This window comes from Oreochromis niloticus, linkage group LG9, assembly GCF_001858045.2.
Source record: "Oreochromis niloticus isolate F11D_XX linkage group LG9, O_niloticus_UMD_NMBU, whole genome shotgun sequence".
In the NCBI taxonomy this organism is placed as follows: Eukaryota; Metazoa; Chordata; class Actinopteri; order Cichliformes; family Cichlidae; genus Oreochromis; species Oreochromis niloticus.
The window spans coordinates 30426046-30445804 of NC_031974.2; the positions used below are offsets into that span (position 1 = coordinate 30426046).

The 19759-nt window shown below is 44.7% G+C and overlaps 1 protein-coding gene and 2 long non-coding RNA genes across 4 annotated transcripts; 2 read left to right on the plus strand and 1 right to left on the minus strand.

The window, feature by feature from the left end:
* Positions 1-2206: 2206 nt before the first annotated feature.
* On the minus strand, positions 2207-3324 carry LOC102081475 (uncharacterized). The gene is made up of 3 exons (XR_002059685.2): positions 3198-3324; positions 2947-3119; positions 2207-2871 (listed from the first exon to the last, which is right to left on the minus strand). It is a non-coding gene; the product is annotated as an uncharacterized LOC102081475 (long non-coding RNA).
* A 34-nt stretch (positions 3325-3358) lies between these two features.
* Positions 3359-6199, plus strand: LOC112847797 (uncharacterized protein KIAA0754-like). Its single transcript, XM_025910216.1, has 4 exons — positions 3359-3382; positions 3523-3583; positions 4356-5437; positions 6158-6199. The coding sequence occupies exons 1-4, from the start codon at positions 3359-3361 to the stop codon at positions 6197-6199; spliced, it is 1209 nt and encodes a 402-aa protein (XP_025766001.1).
* Positions 6200-18778: 12579 nt separating this feature from the next.
* LOC102081414 (uncharacterized) lies at positions 18779-19557 on the plus strand. 2 transcript variants are annotated; one of them, XR_001222933.3, is made up of 3 exons: positions 18779-18861; positions 18977-19209; positions 19289-19557. It is a non-coding gene; the product is annotated as an uncharacterized LOC102081414 (long non-coding RNA). The 2 variants fall into 2 exon arrangements; XR_267256.4 differs by lacking the exon at positions 18779-18861 and having other exon boundaries at positions 18868-19209.
* The last annotated feature ends 202 nt before the right edge of the window (positions 19558-19759 follow it).

Sequence of the window (19759 nt, forward strand, 5' to 3'; positions counted from 1 at the left end):
CTCTTTACTGGTGCAAAAAAATGTATGCCTTTCAAACTGTGTTATTTTGTTATCTTTCATAGATTCCGCTAAAGAAATAGAAACAAATAATGTGTCCAATAAGCTACTAGTAACAAAGTGTCTATAGACTGTAGCTATTTCATCTATTTTTAGAATCAGGTAAGTATTGCTCCCCCAGCTAAGGGATCAGGTACGAGGTTAACAAACTGATATTGTGTGGACAAAGTTCATACATTTGAAACTTTACTTTCATTTTTTTAGACCTGTGAGAATAAAAGAACCTAAAACATAATGTAAAAGAAGATGACTGGACTTGAGTAACGATCTCAGTATTGAGTTTGACAGGACCCAGGAAAGCAGGCAGATGAGTCATTACAGATCTTTCTTATTGAGCTTACGCAGAAGATTCATTTGTTAGTTCGGCATGGTAAGTCATGGTAAGCTGCAGCTGTTCTCTAAGATATTCAATAAACAGACATATGTAGACAATGAATTGATATAGTATTAATATGTTCATGTATATCAAGTGTCTTTCCGTGCCTTCTATATCTTCTTTCTGTTTATGTATGTGGGCTCAACTGTGTTATGGCCGGGATGCCCGGTGTGTTTGTAGGGCCCACCCAAATGCAGACAACATGAGGGACAGAACAGAAGTTCGACAAAAAGCAAGCATTTTATTATGGCTGTTAGAAAAATGTTGGAACAAGAAACAATGGTGAAAACTAAACTATGACCCTAAACTGGTGAAGCTAAACAGCTAGAGATGAAAGAAAGTAAACCTAAACATGAGCCTGAACCTTTAAAAAAACTGATACTTCAAAACATGACATGAATTCCAGGAAACATGAGGCGAGGTAGATAGATGAACCGACACTGAACAGAGGGAGACAGAGGACTTAAATACGCAGAAGGGTAATAAGGGAAGTGGAAACACCTGGGAAACACAGCTGACACACATGAAGGGGACGCAAAACTAAACACACTGAACATGGAAACAAGACTTTTCAAAATAAAATAGGAAACAAAATGGGATGTAAACATGACAACATGAGCCTGGAAGCATGGAAACACGCAAATATGAAATTCATGACAGACTGAGAAGACACGGAACACAAAGAGAGACACATGGGAACAGATAAGGGAGATGAGGGCATTAGAAAACAAGACAGACTTACACAGAGAACCGGCAAAGACTCATAAAGAGACATGGATGATTACATTGACTAGACTAAACCCTAACTAAAAATAACACAAGAGCGTACCGTTATTAAAATATACCATAAGAAATCAAAAATACAAAAACTCAAAATGCTGGGTCACAGACCCAGACCCCTGAAAAACTGGTTGGAAAACATACATTTTTATTCTGTGAAATAACTAATTGGTACACTCTTCAACTCTGAATAATGGTATTCTGAATGAATGGTAAATAGAAATTCAGAGTTCTATTTACCATTCATCACTGACTGAGGGGAAATTAATACAACCCTCTTTCTCTTTTGACCTTTGGGTCGAGCTCTCACTTTGTGTTGGCTCTCAGTATCACTTCCTGTTCCAACAAAGTGTGGTGTTTTATGTAGCTTATCTGTGTAGCCCATTAAATTAAAAACTTTAAATAACATCTTATCTTCACATGCTTTATCCAAAGAACGATCCCCGAATTGTTGAATCACCCGCTAATTATATGTTTAGCTACTCCTCTGCCTCCTTTAGTAATAAATGTTGCCTGTTTACAGTTTTGGAGTCCAGAATTGGAGACATGGCTCTGCACCCTTTAAAAACCCGTAGCTAGCAAGAACCCTGTAGTTGGTAGTTAGCCACAGTTCTTCCCCTGCAGATTGTCACAAGCAGCTGGGAAAAACAGGATGTTGGGTACTGTGAGGAGTCTTTGACAGGACCATGGCGGATCCTTGGCCAGTTCCTGACTGGTTCTCAGCTGATGTTTGACAGTAATGATATACTCCGACTGTGACATGGACAATGCACCCAGGAGTAATAACACCCCTGAGCAGCATTTAGGAAAAAAATGGTGGTAATGTCCTGTGTATCCACCAGGGGAAGGAGTCTGAAGGGGCACTCATTTACAGGCTTGCTGCACTACATATTTATACCTTTAAGTTGTTCTGGGATTCTATAATTATAACAGAATTATAACTTTGAGACTTTCTGTCGGGTTCAGGGCAAGAATATGACCCAAACGCAGGACTTCCTGGTTAGCAACAGTGAGTTTATTTACAGTGAATAATGAAGAGTAAATGGAAACAGTTTCCAAAACGTGACTCCTTCCATGGTAACTCCTGACTCCCGTGCTGTGTGTCACGGCCAAAAACAGGAAATGGACTCAGGTGTAGACACCACTCAGACAGAAACAGAATTCGAAAGATAAGACTAAATGCACAAGGATACAAAACACACCTAACACATCCACTATAAACTAAGAGAAGGCGAGACAGGATACTAAGCTAAAGTAACTTAACACATTACAGAAGGCGGGATTAAAGTTGTACGCTGGAAGTGCAACTTAACTTCTTAAAAGGAGAAATACTGTGAGCGGGCTCTTAGCCACAATACTATGAAGATACGCTACTTCTACGAAGGTACTGTGAACAAAACTACACTATTAATCTAAGGGCAACATTCAAACGCTTTAATGACACACTGTGAAACACTAACAAGCTGAGCAACCTAAACTAAAAAAAAACAAACAAAAAACGAGACACTGGTCTATCACTGTTTATCACTAAACAGGGGAGTGGGGTCCGTGAGAGTCTCTTGGGGTTGTCGTGGACCGAAGGGGGGAACCCGACACCGGGTAACATCTGGAGCAGGAACCGTGAGATGAAGTCAAGGAAAAAAGAAACCTTACAGTCACTGCAACGTGGGAAACAGTTTTAGGAGGTGATCCAGCCGTTACTCTGGTAAAGGGTGAAATGTAAGCAGTCTTACTTTAATGCAGGTGAACACGAAGCGTGGAGGGTGGTAAGTGGCCCGGGTGCGAGAACAGGTGAATCCATGAAGGATCTCTACTGGGCAGGTAAAGAGCTGTGGAGGATCTGCGAGTTGACCAGCGGATTAAGCAGCAGGTGTAGCAGCTGGAAGCACTGACATCCAGAGGATTACTGTGAGCACAGAAATCAACGTTAGCACAAGAATAACTAAGACTAGGTTTCTGCATGATTCTAGTGGCCTTCACCAACGTGAGTTAACAGACGTTCTGGCGGTGAGTGCTTGAAAACGCTGGTCATAAAAAGCCCACAGTCTAATTACTCGCAGGTGAAGCGATGACAAGGAGGTGTGGCGGCTCGGCCCCAAGGCAGAATCACCAGCATGCAGAGGCGTTCCCGCACTCACCCGGACTATGACACTGTGCTTGTGGTCCATGGTGAGAGGTGAAATCCCAACACTCAATATTTACAACTGTGCTCTGCTCCCGCAACACACTCCTTCCCAGGTTCCTGACAAAACAAGGCATAATGATTAGATAAATGTTTCTCACAGACAAGGGCAAAAAAAAAAAAACAGGTTCACCTCAGAGCTGGGAATGTACTGACTGTGTCACTCAACAATCCAGCGTCGACTGAAGGTTAGCCACAGTGTTAAGTAGTGGGGCCGCTGATGAGGATAATGGGCGACAGGTGTGGCTGGCTTCAGCATGCAAACTCCTCAGGCCTGGCGTTGCCTGTAAACCAGCATGCTGGACACACACACACACACATACAAATGTACCCACATAGGAGGAAGCAGGGGACTAGGAGAGAACTATAACAAAACATAACATCACATAGAAAAACATTTTACAAAAGGGCAGGTTGACCAGCGAGGACTGACAGAACGTGACATTTTCTCCAAAGTCCACAAATAAAACAGAGGTTGTGTACACTCAACAAGCAAGACAGAAGACAGAAAGTGATGCTTGCACTTTATGATTATTGCTGAGTTATGTTTCTGAACATGAAAGAACAAAATTATTATTTAACTGCATTGCTAATATTCTTATATAAAATGCAAAATTGGGAATTAATTAATTGCTGGATCCTGCAATACCCAGCAATTAATGCAATCCAAATGAGGACTCCAATGGTGCAACAATATATATGTGTGTGTATGTATCCTGCTCTAAAGCAATATGCCAGAAATATGTGGTTCTTTGTTCTAAACATTTCAGGTGATTAATGAAAAGTTGCTGTAGGAGTGTGACACGAAGCTTTGGCACTGTGCTTATGTAGCAGAATTAATATTATTTTAATATTGCATTGTATATGTCACGGACATATACTCTCAGCCCTTCATGTTAGCCATATCACCGTCTACTCAGTCTGCCGCCCAGCTAGTCACTCAGTTGTCATCTGTTTCAGCATCCACATCACCCGCTCGACCATCATCTTCGCCACCTGCAGCTACCGCATTACCATCTTCACCTCCGGATCAACCATCTATAGCCGCTCCGCAGCCGGAGGAGGAGCTCAGCGAGCGGGGGGAGCCCGCGTCGCAGCCGGAGGAGGAGCTCAGCGAGCGGGGGGAGCCCGCGTCGCCAGCTGTGGAGCGCAGCGAGCCGGCAGAGCTCAGCGAGCGGGGGGAGCCCGACTCGCCGACTGTGGAGCTCAGCGAGCCGGGGGAGCTCAGCGAGCGGGGGGAGCCCGCGTCGCAGCCGGAGGAGGAGCTCAGCGAGCGGGAGGAGCCCGCCTCGCCGACTGTGGAGCTCAGCGAGCAGGAGGAGCCCGCCTCGCCGACTGTGGAGCTCAGCGAGCCAGCGGAGCTCAGCGAGCGGAGGGAGCCCGCACCACCTGAGGAGGAGCTCTGTGAGCCGGAGCCGGAATTCGGCGAGCGGGAGGAGCGGCTACCGTCAAGAGAGGGGCCCGGCGGGCCGGAGAAGCGCGCACCGCCTGAGCTGGAGCTGCAGGGGCCAGAGCTGCAGCAGGAGCCGGAGCAGGAGCTCGGCGAGCAAGAGGAGTGCCCGCCATCGAGAGAGGGGCTCGGCAGGCCGGAGGAGCGCGCACAGCCATCGGAGGTCGGCGGGCGGGAGGAATCCGATCAGTCTACGCGGGGGGGTCAGTGTGCAGGGTCCACGTCCAGCACGCCCTCCACGCTGTCCACGTCCTGTGCGCCCTCCACGCCCTCCACGTCCAGCGCGCCCTCCACGTCCAGCGCGCCCTCCACGTCCAGCGCGCCCTCCACGCCGTCCACATCCAGCGCGCCCTCCACGCCATCCACGTCCAGCGCGCCGGGCGTCATGGGCTGTTCTACTCTGTCGCCCGCCAGAGCTGCAACACTGCTGCTACCGGATCCGTGGCCGCCCACCGGAGCTGCAGCGCCGCAACCACTGGACGGCAGCACCGCCACCACTGGATCAGTGGCAGGCCCCCAGAACTGTTTCGTCGCTGCTGCTGAACCCATGGCTGTCCGCCGGAGATCCAGCGTTTCCACCAATGGACTGAAGGTAGGCCTCCTGAACGGTCGTCGGCCTCTGCCTATCCATAGCAGGTTTCACCTGTTTTGCTGTCCACCGGGTCAGCCGCCAGAACTATGTTTGCTGCCATTAGGGCGGGGGGGTTGGCCTGATGAACTGTGTTTTTTCGTTTTTGTTGTTTAGTGGTGTGGTTCAGAGGGGTTTTGGGGCCCTCCGTCCTGGCTCCCCGCCGCCCGCCCTGGGGTGGTTTTCCTGTTTTTTGCTTTTTGTTTTGGGTCGTCGGGAGCCGACCCTTAGAGGGGGGGTACTGTCACGGACCCGGCTCTGGAGGACTCGGGGGTCCGTGAGCAGTTATGGACTGTTGTTATTATTATTATTATTTAGGGGCTGTGTCGTCTACTGTTCGGTCCACAGTTGAATGTGTAGTGTGTGTTTGCGTGTGGGTTTGCTTCTCCCTCTCTCTCTCCCCGGTCCTCGGGCTGTTTACAGAAGTGCACGCCGTGGGAGAGGCATGTCCTGGCGACTGTCGTCATTGGGAGTCCCTCTTCACTGTTACCGGCCCACCTGCAGCTGATTACCTGACCAGCTGTTGGTAATCATCCCTCCCGGCTGGAGAGAGGTATTTAACCTGGACTCGCGGCGACAGTCGACGTGGGATTATTACTCCGAACTGGTATAGTCAGTGCGAGCAGTGTGAGCTTGTTAGTCGGCTAGCGTGTGGCTAATTGTGGACTCTCCGTCTTCCTCCAGGATAGCCGAGCGGAGAAGCGAGTTGGGGAGCACACGCACTAAGGGAGCTACAGCACGGGACGCACTGGGAGCAGGAGACGAGCACCATTGGAATATTGCACCTTTGAGTTTATTGTTGGATTTACCTGTCTGGTCACTGTAAATAAAGTGCACTGTGGCATCGAAGAGTCCCGCGTTTTGGGTCCTACTTCCCTTGTCCCCACGGTCTGCGTGGCAGACCGTGACAGTATATGGTGCTACTATAAATAGTAGCTACCATCTGAGCATCCCTCACTTGCTTATCTGTTGCCATATGCGTCCAGGCCTTCGTTCACCTGACTTCCCGAACTGTTACAGGTAAAAGTTACGTACATATCGCTGCTCCAGTCTGAATTAGCTGCATTTTTGTTTATTGGTGCTACTCATGTTTTTGAAGAGAACACTCACTGGTTATTTCCTCTGAATCCTTCCCTACATCAATTGCTGGTAAGTTTTTATTTTGTGCCATATGTTTAATTATTTTACTTGGTAATAAAATAATTAACTAAATTCTGCTTTTAAATTCAGATAAAAGAAAAGTTATTGTAGATGGCCCTAAAATTCCTAGCAATCTGGTTTTTAACCAGATTCTTACTCTGGATGGCATTACCTTGGCCTCCAGTAACACCTTGGAGTCATTTTTGACCAGGATATGTCCTTCAGTGCACATGTTAAACAAATATGTCGGACTTCTTTCTTCCATTAGATTAAAATGGATGAATGAAGAAACGTTTACTGGACATAGTTTTGGCTAGTTAGTTTACATTATCAAAACTTAACTTTAAATGTTTATGTCAATTGGAGGTTGCTAAAATTAATATTGATTCATGTGTAACTTTGACAAAACGTCAGAGTCTGTAATTTTCTCTGGTCTCCTCCCCAATCGGACCAGACATGTTTAGCCGCATGTTCTCCTTAAATTGCTGGCTATTTGAGTGGCGTCCCAAAAATGATTAAAGATACATCTTTAAAGGTTATTGGAAAACATTCTGAGGAAAACCTGGTCTTGTTAGAAGAAATGGCATAAATCCTACTTTTGATGGAGTTGCTCCTTTCTTGAACCCTGACTAAATTTATCCCCTACAAAAAAAAACATGACTAACCTGATTTGAGACCAAAAAGGAGAGTACCAGTCTTGCATGCGCCTCTGCAGCTTCTCTCCTCCTGTTATCCTCCCAAAACCGCATCCCCTTAGAAACTGTCTCTGCTCCCAAACCACCAAAAAACAAACCAAAAGTCAGCAAAAAACAATTTAAACACGAACACACACGAAAAATCACAAAGAACAATATAGTGTCCACAACAGCACCAAAGAGTAAAACAGTGAATGTTGTTAAACATGAGGTCTCTCACTGTTATTACATGAATTAATAATTGATCAATGTATTGATTTACTCTGCCTTACAGAAACCTGGTTACAGCAAGATGATTACGTTAGTTTAAACCCCCGAGTCATACTGTTACAATTCTCGAAACACAGGCCATGAACAGAGTCAAGCAACAATCTTCCACTACACTTATTAATCAGCCAAACAGAGTTTTAGTTTATTTGAAAGTCTGATTCTTAACCTTGTCCACCCCAGCTGTAAAACTCAGAAACCAGTCTTACTTGTTATCATATATCGTCCACCTGGGCCTTACACAGAGTTTCTGTCTGATTTCACAGACTTTTTCTCAGATTTAGTGCTCAGCTCAGATAAAATAATTATTGTGGGTGATTTTAACATCCATGTAGATAGTAAAAATGGCAGCTTCAAAATGGCACTTAATCTGTTATTAGACTCAATTACCTTCTCTCTAACAATGTTGCCAACTCCTCAGTTGACAACTATTGGCTGTCCTAAAAGTCGCTAGAAATCGCTAAATGACGTCATCGCCTAATTTGCATAATTGGTCATGCTAATGTAATTGTAACCTACGCTGTTGGAGAGAGAAATAACATCGTGGAAGAGACATAAAGTCAGTAAAAACCGTCTTAAATGCATTTATAATTTATTTAGAACTACAAATTAAATTTCTTTTAGCAATTATTGTTTTTTTTAATGTCACAACCCTGCTCCTTTATCCGGGCTTGGACTGGCAAAAGTGACCCGAAATAGGCACTCTGGTGGAGTTACTTTGTGTGTGTGTTTATAAGTAGTTTTAAACCTTGTGGTTCACAAAACAACATAACAGTAAAAGAAGAACTGACTGCGTTACAGTCAGTGCGGGAGCAGCGGGTTTGCTCATGCACGATTCATTTGCAGTTTGGACGCATAGATGTGAACATCTCCTGCCCTGATAGCAGCTGGGGAAGGACTATCCTCCGTCTGTGAGCACTTTGGCATGGGCGAGGTGCCCAGTTAGCTCTTTAGCGCGCTAGCGCCATGCAGCCCCACGCACGGGGCGATCCTCGTTAACTCACTAACTGAGATTTGCTGTGTTAATGCGGTTATGGCGTTAATGTCATTTTAACGAGATTAACGTTGACAGCAAAAATATATACGTATGTAAACAAGTATACCAACTATGGAACGGAGCAATTGTCAGCCACCTCCTCTATATGGATGACATTAAGCTGTATGCTGTATGCTTGATGTCATGTCTTGGATAAATTAGACATCAATTCACTGATCCATACCAGCAAGGACATAGGAATGTCGTTTGTATTGTAGAAGTGTAGTCGGATGGTAATGAAGAGAGGTAAGATAGTCAGAACTGAGGGTATTGAACTACCAGAATGCGACATTGCAGACATAGAGGACAGCTACAAGTACCTGAGAATCCCATAGGCAAATGGGAACCATGAAGAGGCAGCTAGGAAAGCTGCAACCACCCTGCAGAGGGTCAGACAAGTCCTGAGGAGTCGCCTGATTGGTAAGAACAAGATCCGGGCTATCAACACCTACACCCTGCCTGTGATTAGGTACCCTGCTGGGATAATAAGCTGGCCAAAGGAGAAGACAGAAGCGACTGACATCAAGACCAGGAAGCTCTTGACCATGTATGGAGGGTTTCACCCCAAGTCCAGCACCCTGAGGCTATATGCTAAGCAGTAGGGACTGACGTAGGGACTAGTGAATGTCAGTACCTCAGTTTAGGATGAGACAACGAAGATCCACAAGTACATCAGGAAGACATCAGAAGACACGATCGACCACATGCCTAATGGGGCGATCGTGGCTCAAGAGTTGGGAGGTCGCCTTGTAATCGGAAGGTTGCCGGTTCGAGCCCCAGCTTGGACAGTCTCGGTCGTTGTGTCCTTGGGCAAAACACTTCACCCGTTGCCTACTGGTGGTGGTCAGAGGGCCCGGTGGGGCCAGTGTCCGGCAGCCTCGCCTCTGTCAGTGCGCCCCAGGGTGGCTGTGGCTACGATGTAGCTTGCCATCACCTGTGTGTGTGAATGGGTGAATGACTGGATATGTAAAGTGCTTTGGGGTCCTTAGGGACTAGTAAAGTGCTATATAAATACAGGCCATTTACCATTTTAGTGAATACCTCAAGCTGCAGTAACCCAAGAAAGAGTAGGAACCATCATGGAAGGTAGTCGAGAATGACCAAGCTAAAATCCTGTGGGACTTCCAGATACAGATGGACAAACTGGTGATGGCTAACCAGTGGGACATAGTAGTGGTGGACAAGCAGAGGAAGACAGCTGTAGTGACTGATGTAGCAATACTGAATGACAGCAACATCAGGAAGAAGGAACACGAGAAGCTGGAGAAGTACCAAGGGCTCAGAGAAGAGCTTAAGATGTGGAGGGTGAAGGTAACAGTGGTCCCAGTGGTATTCGGAGGGCTCGCTGCAGTGACTCCCAAGCTAGGCCAGTGGTTAAAGCAGATCCCAGAAACAACATCCGAGATCTCTGTCCAGAAGAGTGCAGTCCTAGGAACAGAAAAGGTATTGCACAGGACCCTCAAGCTCCCAGGCCTCTGGTAGAGGACTTGAGCTTGAAGGATAAAGATCGCCCACAGGGGTGAGAGGGGGATTTTTTAATGTTATATATAACATACTTACAAGTGCCTGCAAGTGTTTTGGCAATAGTGGGGAGGAAAAACTGCCCTGCCGTGACCGTTTGGGGGTGAGGGGAGGCAGACAGGAATAAGACATGTTTGTTTAATATCCATGTTAAAGAACATATCTTGGTAAAAAAAAAATGACTTAGAGATTCCTCAATGCTACTGGACTAATTATAGCTTGAATTCCAACTTATCCTTTTATTTAAAAAAAAAACTCTTGAAAGAGAATTCTTTATTTGAAAAGTTTCAGTCAGGATTCAGAATTCATCACAGAAACAGTTTTAGTGAAGGTTCTACTAACGGCCACTGACAGTGGACTCATCTATGTGCTTGTCCTGCAAAACTGAGGTATTTAATCATTGTTATTAAGTTATTATTAAACTCTGGCTCTCTGTCCCCTCGCCCCTAACCAGTTGCCGCATATGGTTGCCCCTCCCTTAGCCTAGTTCCTTTTGAGGAGTTTTTCCTTTTCCTTTCCACAGTTGCCAAGTACTTGCTCAAAGGGGGGGTCATTTGACCAAACAAATCTGTTTGTTTTTGTAGGGTCTTTACCTTACAACACTTGTGTCAAACTCAAGGCCCGCGGGCCAGACATCATTTTATGTGGCGAGTGGTTAATGTGTCTTATAATAGGTCTATAATAGGTCTATATGTCAATATGTCGATTGTGTTACCAGTGCACTAAGTCGCAGTTTATCCATATCTGTGTTTAATTAATGCGACAAGTGAAAAGAGCTATCCACAAATGATCCCAAAACGTCCAGGAAGAGAAAGATTGAGGCTGTTTCAAGAAAGGTGTGAAGGTGAATACATGTTTAAGCTTCAAGGAGAAAAACCGGTATGTCTTTTGTGTCATGAGGCAGTGTCGGTAGTCAAAGAGTATAATATACGTCGGCATTTCCACGGGTGATCGTGGCTCAAGAGTTGGGCGTTCGCCTTGTAATCGGAAGGTTGCCGGTTCAAGCCCCGGCTTGGACGGTCTCGGTCGTTGTGTCCTTGGGCAAAACACTTCACCCATTGCCTACTGGTGGTGGTCAGAGGGCCCAGTGGCGCCAGTGTCCGGCAGCCTCACCTCTATCAGTGCGCCCCAGGGCGGCTGTGGCTACAATGTAGCTTGCCGTCACCGGTGTGTGGATGACTGGATGTGTAAAAGTGCTTTGGGGTCCTTAGGGACTAGTAAAGCGCTATACAAATATAGGCCATTTTCCATTTTGACACCAAAGTTAGCCTTCAAGAAAAACAACAAAAAGTCAAAGAATTAAAAGACAAACTGCGATGGCAGCAGAATGTGTTCACAAAAGCCAAAGCCAAAAATGATGCGGCAGTGAGAGCTAGCTTTATTGTGGCTGAAGAAATCGCCTGGGCTTCAAAGTGTTTTTCGGAGGGAGCGTTTTTGAAGCAGTGCATGCTGAAGGTGTGTGAGCAGGTGTGCCCCAACCAGATACAGACTGTCAGTTTGTCAAGAAACACCATCGCGGATCGAGTCACGGAGCTAGCAGGGAACCTTTCAACACAGCTAACTGAAGAGTCTCGCAGCTTTCTCATTAGCTGTTGATGAAAGCACAGACAACATGGATACGGCGCAACTATCCATTTTTATTAGAGGCGTTAAGCCGGACCTCTCTGTCACCGAGGAGCTCTTCCTACATCGCACTACAACGGGACGGGACATTTATAATGCGGTGGAGAAATCCATAAGTAAAACTGGATTGCCCTGGGGAAAGTTGGTGTCGTTAACTACAGATGGCGCACCTGCTATGTGTGGGGGAAAAGCAGGACTGGTTGGACTAATAAAGGAGAAAATGCAGAAAAGTAACTTTCACACACAACTGATAACGTATTACTGCATTATCCATCAAGAAGCTTTGTGCGGAAATGTGCTGAAGATGAATCATGTAATGAACACGGTCATGAAAACTGTAAATTTCGCATGGCCTGAATCACCGCCAGTTCCAGCTGTTCCTACAGGAGATGGGCTTGGAGCTCGAAGACCTGCCATACCATACAGAAGTGAGGTGGCTGAGTAGGAGCAAGGTTCTCGAACGATTTTTTGAGCTTAGGGAGGACATTGCTCTTTTCATGCAGAATAAAGGAAAACCCCTGTCTGAACTGTCAGATCCAAACTGGCTGTGTGATTTTTGCCATCTTATGTGACATAACTGAGCATCTCGCCCAACTGATTCAGAAGCTGCAGGGACACAAACAAGTCATCACACAGATGTCCAACATGATCACGTTTCCAGCGTAAACTGGACCTATGGAAGTGCCAAGTGGAACAGGGCAATCTTGTCCACTTTTCTGTTTGTCCGAGGATCTCAGCCTCATTTCCGGGTGTTTTTTCATGTGCTTGTTTGGCTACAAAACTGAGCCGGTTAATGAGTTTGATCGGTGCTTCTCAGACTTCCGAGCACAACACTCGGGCTTTGCCATCTTTACCAGTCCTTTCACCACTGATGTCAGCAAAGCCCCCCATCACCTTCAGCTGGAGTTAATCGAGCTTCAAAGCAACAGCGGCCTGAAAGCAAAGTTCCAGGAAATTCTACATCTGTCACATGTTCTTTGTAGCTTACTATTGATGGTTGTATGTTATTCTGACCCTCTCAATTGAGACCAAACAATTTTGATAAGTTATTATCATAACTTGCTTAAATATTTTTCTTTATTTGCTTAAATAGTTTGAAATTTGAGCAGTGGAGTAGTGTGGGTTTCTTAACTTGACAAATTAGATTAGATGTATGTTATAGTAACAGAACAACAAACAAACACTTTTTAAATGCATAGTAATATTTGTAACTTGAATGAGTAATAAATACATTTGTCAATATGTTATGAAGTAGTTACATTTATTTTACGTTATATTTGGTTACATTGAATTACATTTATACTATTTTACAGTTACATCTGGGCAACCATTATGCTCATTATGCTCTTGTGATTTTGTGCTATGTAAAGATAAGATAAGATAAAATAGATTAGATAAGATAAGATAAGATAAGATATTATATTATTAGTCCCACACGTGGGAAATTTTTTTGGTCACGGCAGAAAGTGAACAGTACAAGTTAAGAGCAGTGAAAATTAAGAAAAAAAACAATAAAATAGAATAAAATAAAATAGAATAACATACAATACAAAATAGGATAAAATACTATACAAACTAAAATAAAATACTTTGTTATATTAGGAAAATTGGACTTGTTAATATTGGAAAGGTTGCACTAGGTATTATCACACATCCGGGGGAAACTGGGCGAAAGTTACCATTGTGTACTGGATGTGTGTGTGTGTGTCTGTCTGCACATTTGTGGTCCTCCGCAAAGACCATGTTGTAGAGTCTGACAGCAGTTGGAAGGAAAGACCTGCGAAATCTCTCCCTCGCAGATCGTGGGTGCCGCAGCCTGCCACTAAAGGAGCTGCTCAGTGCTGTCAGAGTCTCCTGCATGGGGTGGGAGATGTTGTCTAACAGGGATTACAGCTTAGCCACCATTCTCCTGTCACTCACCACCTCCACTGGGTCCAGAGAGCATCCTAGTACAGAGCTGGCCCTCCGGATCAGCCTGATCATTCCCGTCCTGTCCTTGGCTGAGACGCTGTTGTCCCAGCAGACCACACTGTAAAGGATGGCTGAGGCAACCACAGAGTCACAGAGGGTCTTCAGGAGTGGGCCCTTCTCTCCAAAAGACCTGAGTCTCCGCAGCAGGTATAGCCTGCTCTGCCCTTTTCTGTAGAGGGCGTTTGAATTGTGAGTCCAGTCCAGTTTATTGTTCAGATGAACACCAAGGTACCTGTAGCTATCCACAGCCTCAATGTTCATACCTTGGATGTTCAGTGGTCGCAGTGGAGGATGTTTGTGCCTGTGCAATTCTACCACCAGCTCCTTGGTTTTTCTAGCAGTGATGAACTGTATGCCTCTTTTGCGCTGGCATACAGTAAGTCCAGTGTTTTATTGTCTTTGGTTGGGCATGTTACATACGTGGTGAAGGTGAGCAGTGCCCGGAGTAAGCAGTGTTAGCCAGGACACCGTTAGCATCATGATGCTACACTGCCGGTACTCCCTCTGGGTTAGCGCTATTAGCTCGTCCATCTTATTAGGGAGCGATCTCACATTTTCCATGATTATAGAAGGGAGAGATGGTCTGTATCGTCTCCATCTCGGGTGATGGTGCTCCTTCCTGGCATGACACGCCCGTCTTTTCCTCCTTAGTTCGCTGGGGATGTCGGGTCTGTCCACCAGCAGCATAGCTGCGGGGTACAATGCTAACAGCTGATTCCTACTGTAAACAAAGGAGCCACGCTCCCGGTCTCCAAACATGGGTGAAAAAAATGGAAAAAAACAGAGAAAAATGACCAGAACTAGCACGGAACGGCAGTGCATGATAACAGAATCAGTTTATGATGCATAATGTTTTAGCAGCAAGTGAGGAGGTCACTACTCTTTTTTTTTTTTGTCTGTAAATGTATGCTACTCCCTGGATCTGGTGAAGCTTATGGAAAGCTGCTGAAACGTAATTAGCACAAAAAAAAGCTAACCCTAATATATCTTCAGTCTTGTTGATTTGACCTGTGACAGACTGTCTTCATCTATTCAACTATTACACAAAATTTGATAACCTTGGTTAAAGAGGGAAGGGAGGGGCGGGCCATGGATGGCTGAGAGATTTCATTGTTTTAGCCCAATGTCCTTCAAGAAAATCAACCAATGGGACATCACAGTCAATAAATAATTATTTTTTAATAAACTATTTGGGGTAAATTATGACAGCCCCGGGCCAGCCCCAAAAAGGGCATCGGCCCACGCCCTGGTATGCCAGATGGCCAGTCAAGCCCTGTTGACCATTAAATATGGACAACAGGGCTGGATTATGTTTAGACCATAAAGCGTGCGGTATGCCCCCCTGGGTGGCTGCCAAGTTACTGCAGGTGAGCTTTACTAATAACAGAAAATCAGTTTGAAATTAAGTATGTACCATCAAATATTTAGATGAATTTGTTTATTCATATAAAAAGTGAATTAAACTGGTAATAGGAGATGGTTAGCTTGTTATATCACCCATAATTCTGACCTAAATTTACTACTCATGTACTGAAGTTTGTATTGCAGTAGCAGTTGGATCACATAACAGCCCACTTTTCAGATGACTGACTAGGATTAGACATTTATAACCAACAGTGTGTGTTGTTCATGTTTTTTGAATAAAATATGGCTTGCTTTGAGAATAAGATCCACATTTCTTCTGGTGTCACGCAGTTACACATTCTCATCATCTGAACTGCTTTCCTACTTCCCTTCATGTAAGAAAATGAGTCCTGGGATTCTGGATCCTGAGGTATTCAGCTCTAACTGCAGTTGAGTTTCCAACTCAATATGCAAACCACAGACCTGAATCAGAGGCACACACAGTACCGCACAGCAGGTCAGTCAGGAATCTTTCATTGCTTTTCAGATGACATAACTGCCACATGGAAGCAGCTAGAGAATGTCAGGTTTTTATCGCCTGATAAAAGCTAACACTGGAGGTTTTACATACCAGTGTGAAAGAAAATCATTTCCTTTTTCATTTTCAGGAGTCTTTAGTATACTACAGTGGTCTTCTAACAGGAGAATCAAAAAACACAATCAATGCCACAACTTCACAGAACCAGAAGGATATTTTGGCTTGTTTAAAAGCTCTTAGTATACTAGCTACTTCAGGAGTTATACTAGGGGACATGGGACACTTTTACCTGGTGTTACATGTTACATGTTATTAAATCCTCATTACTGATAGTTTACTTTTAGTTCAGTTTGCTAACTAAAAGTCTTTGTTTTCTAAAGTCATCATTGGGTCATCCTTTGACCCAAACTTATTAAAACAGAGCTTGTAGAAAATCCATATTTACATATTTCTTTTATTCACACCCCCTTTCATGTAAAACTGTTAAACGTTGTTTGGTGTTAAAATGTAGGTATTGGGGTTTTTTTAAAAAAAAACAAAAAAAACATGCCTGCACAAAATCATCTATGATACATGTTTTAGAGAAGGACAGTCTCTGTCTCTGAGTGAGAGAAAACCACAGGTTGTGACTGATGCCACACACTAAGCATTTTTATTAGAACAAGTTATTAAATGCCTACATGCCACATACTAATATATGAGAGTTATTACACATGGTGGAATAATGTGCACTATGGGCAGCATGGTGGACTAGTAAATGGTAAATGGCCTGTATTTATATAGCGCTTTTCTAGTCCCTAAGGACCCCAAAGCGCTTTACATATCCAGTCATCCACCCATTCACACACTGGTGATGGCAAGCTACGTTGTAGCCACAGCCACCCTGGGGCGCACTGACAGAGGCGAGGCTGCCGGACACTGGCGCCACCGGGCCCTCTGACCACCACCAGTAGGCAACGGGTGAAGTGTCTTGCCCAAGGACACAACGACCAAGACTGTCCAAGCCGGGGCTCGAACCTGCAACCTTCCGATTACAAGGCGAACTCCCAACTCTTGAGCCACGATCGCCCCATAGTAGTTAGCACTATTGCCTCACAGCAAGAAGGTTCATGATTTTGAATCCAACATCTGTTCTTGAATGGTGTCTTATACCTTATCTTTATTTTTCCCAACTTTTCTCTGTTCTCCTGATTTGCCCTACTGTGTCTTCTCCTTTATTTGCCTGCCTCCTTTTAGGGGTCACCACAGTGGATCATCTGCCTCCATCTTTCCCTATCTGTAGCATCATCCTCTATCACAGCAACCCTCTGCTTGTCCTCCTTTATTACACCCATGAATCTTCTCTGTAGTCTCCAAATTTTCCTCCTGCCTAACAGCTCCTTATTCAACATCCAATATACCAACTGGCCCTCTCCTGCACATCTTCAAACCATTTCAATCTTCAATCCATGTCAGCCTTCCAAACCTTGAGATGTCTCCTCATTTCCAATCTTGTCCATTCTGGTTACTCCAAATAAACTTAATATCTTAGCATCTTCAGTTGTACTACCTCCATCTCAGCCTCTAGTTATTTTGTGAGTGCCACAGTCTAAACCATACATCACATACCATCTTGTGAATCTTTGGGTTGACTTTTGCTGCTCTCTTTCTATTATAAATCACCTCTAAAACTCATTTCCAGACATTCCACTGCCTGCACTCTTCTACATCTCTCTTGTGCACTGTCTATAGCTTTGACCCCAGGTATTTAAACTCATCTACCTTCATTATATCGTCCCCCTTCCACCTATCTCCCTCTCATCCACACACATACGCCTTGCATTTACTGATTTTTCTCCTTCTCTCCAGAGCATACCTCCTCCTCTCCAAGTTCTTTTCTACTTGCTCTCTACTCTCTCTACAGATCACAGTTATTTCTGCGAACATTACAGCCCACAGAGACTCCTTTCTGACCTCATCTGTCAACCTGTCCATCATATTGCAAACAAAAAGGGGCTCAGAGCAAATCCCTGAAATAATCCTATCCCCAACTAGCTTTCACTCCTACTGCACACATTACCACTTTGTCGCTGTCTCACATGTCTTGGACCACCCTCACATACTCTCTGTCACCCCTGAATGAGGTTTCTCTCTTGGAACCCTTTTATATGCTTTTTGTAAATCTACAAAGGCAGTGCAACTCTTTCTGACTTTCTCTATACTTGTCCATCAAAACTCTTAAAGTAAAACAATGCATCTGTAGTGTTTTTTCTTGGCTTTAAGACATAATGCTGCTCACAACAGTGTCTATGGCTCACCAACTATATCCCCCTGTAGTTACTACAGCTCTGCACATCACCCTTTTTCTTGAAAATTAAAAGTACACTTCGCCAGTGCACACAAGCTGTTCCATTGTCTTCTCTCCTAGACATCTCTATACTTCCTCAGGTATGTTATCTCGACCAACTGCCCTTCCACTCTTCATCCTCTTCACAGCTGCCCTCACTTCCTCCATACTAATCCACACATCCTATTTCACTTTCTCCCATCACCCTAAACTGCTGGATATCCATTCCAGCTCAATCTCTGCCTAGCCAATCAATAGAAGACTTTCCTTAATTAGCCCTAGTGTGTCAGTTACTATCGGTAACTTCAGTTGTCATTTCTCCTTTTTACCATTAAAGTGTGAACTTTAATGTTATAGAGTATGCTTTTGGGTCCTTACATGTTACAACCAGAAAATATTACGACCAGAAAATGAACCCTAAGGCTCTAAATTGGACAACTGAATCTCCAGAGAAACTCTACCTCCTTTGCACACATGCTCACTCATCCAGGTGAGTAAATGTGAAGAAAAAGAAGGAAGAAACATTTCATCACTCATCCAAGTGACTTCTTGGATAAGTGACAAAACGTTTCTCCCACTGAAAACGCTACGTCCAGATGAACAGAATCAACCTTTAGGGATCTATCTCCTCCAAATCTCTCTTTGTCCACTGGACAAGCTCCAATTTCTGGACCTCCAGAGAGGTCTGTCATCCTGCTGGCCCCGAGAACTGCCTCTAGGCCTAGCTGCTCCTCCGGGTTGACCTCTTGAACTGTCTTGCGCTGCCTTCCATATAGGTCGGACCCTGACCGTCGAGCTCTCCTTGGCCCCTATCATGGTCTGGGTGAGTGGCTGTGTTTTTCCATAAAGCTGGAGTTTCCACCCCTGGGTGGAGCTACCTCATTCCAATCAAGATCTGCACCTGTTGGTAATTTGGAGTGCCTGCATGTAAGACCAGCACTCTCACTGAATCATCACCAGATCTTCTTCTAACCCAAGTTGTTCTTGTGCATTATAGTATTTGACGTATGCTTACCTGGTGTTTTCTCCCTGTGGTTTTCAGGAAAGGAAACTTCCGGTTCATTTTTTCACTCTCAAAAATACTCATCTCTTCTGGACACTGGTCTGATCAGTAATCATGGTCACAGCCCAAGTTCTGTTGGATATCCATTTATCTACCTGCCTCCCTGCCGCTGCTCAAAGGATTCACGGAAAATACTCCGTCTGGATCCTCGGCTTCTCACCCGGACCACTTCAACTGCCTTCACCTCACACCAGCCTCCACCTGCAAAACTTGTAAGACACTTCCAGTTTACTTACTGTTCTTACCTGACCAATCGCCACCATCACTTACATTTATCTCTCTGTGTTCCAGTGCCACTGACCTCCCCTGCCTGAGCCACAAACCGCTCCCTGAGTCTCCCTAGCTCCTGTTATGACGATTCACAGCCCCATTGGTTTTCACAGCTCATAGTTCACGTTTCTATTTCATAGCTCATAGTTCATGTTTCTGCTTCATAGTTCATAGTTCATAGTTCATGTTCACTGCTCATGTTCGGATGTATTGCTTGTGTTCTAAATTATCTAGTTCACAGCCATTATATTCTGTCAAAGTCACTTGTAAATAAAAGCTTTGTTATCATGTTTGAATCTCTTGCCTCTATTCTGTGTCTGCGTTTGGGTCCATCCACTTAGTTCTGGCCGCCCACTCATAAGAAGCCCCTAGGCTGACCCTGAAAGCTATGTTTTTGCTCCACTCTGTCTAAAGGCCAACTACTTGATCTGACTCTCCACTGTCTAGCCATAGAGTGGATCCATTTAACTGTTTCCCTACTTTGCTGGATTC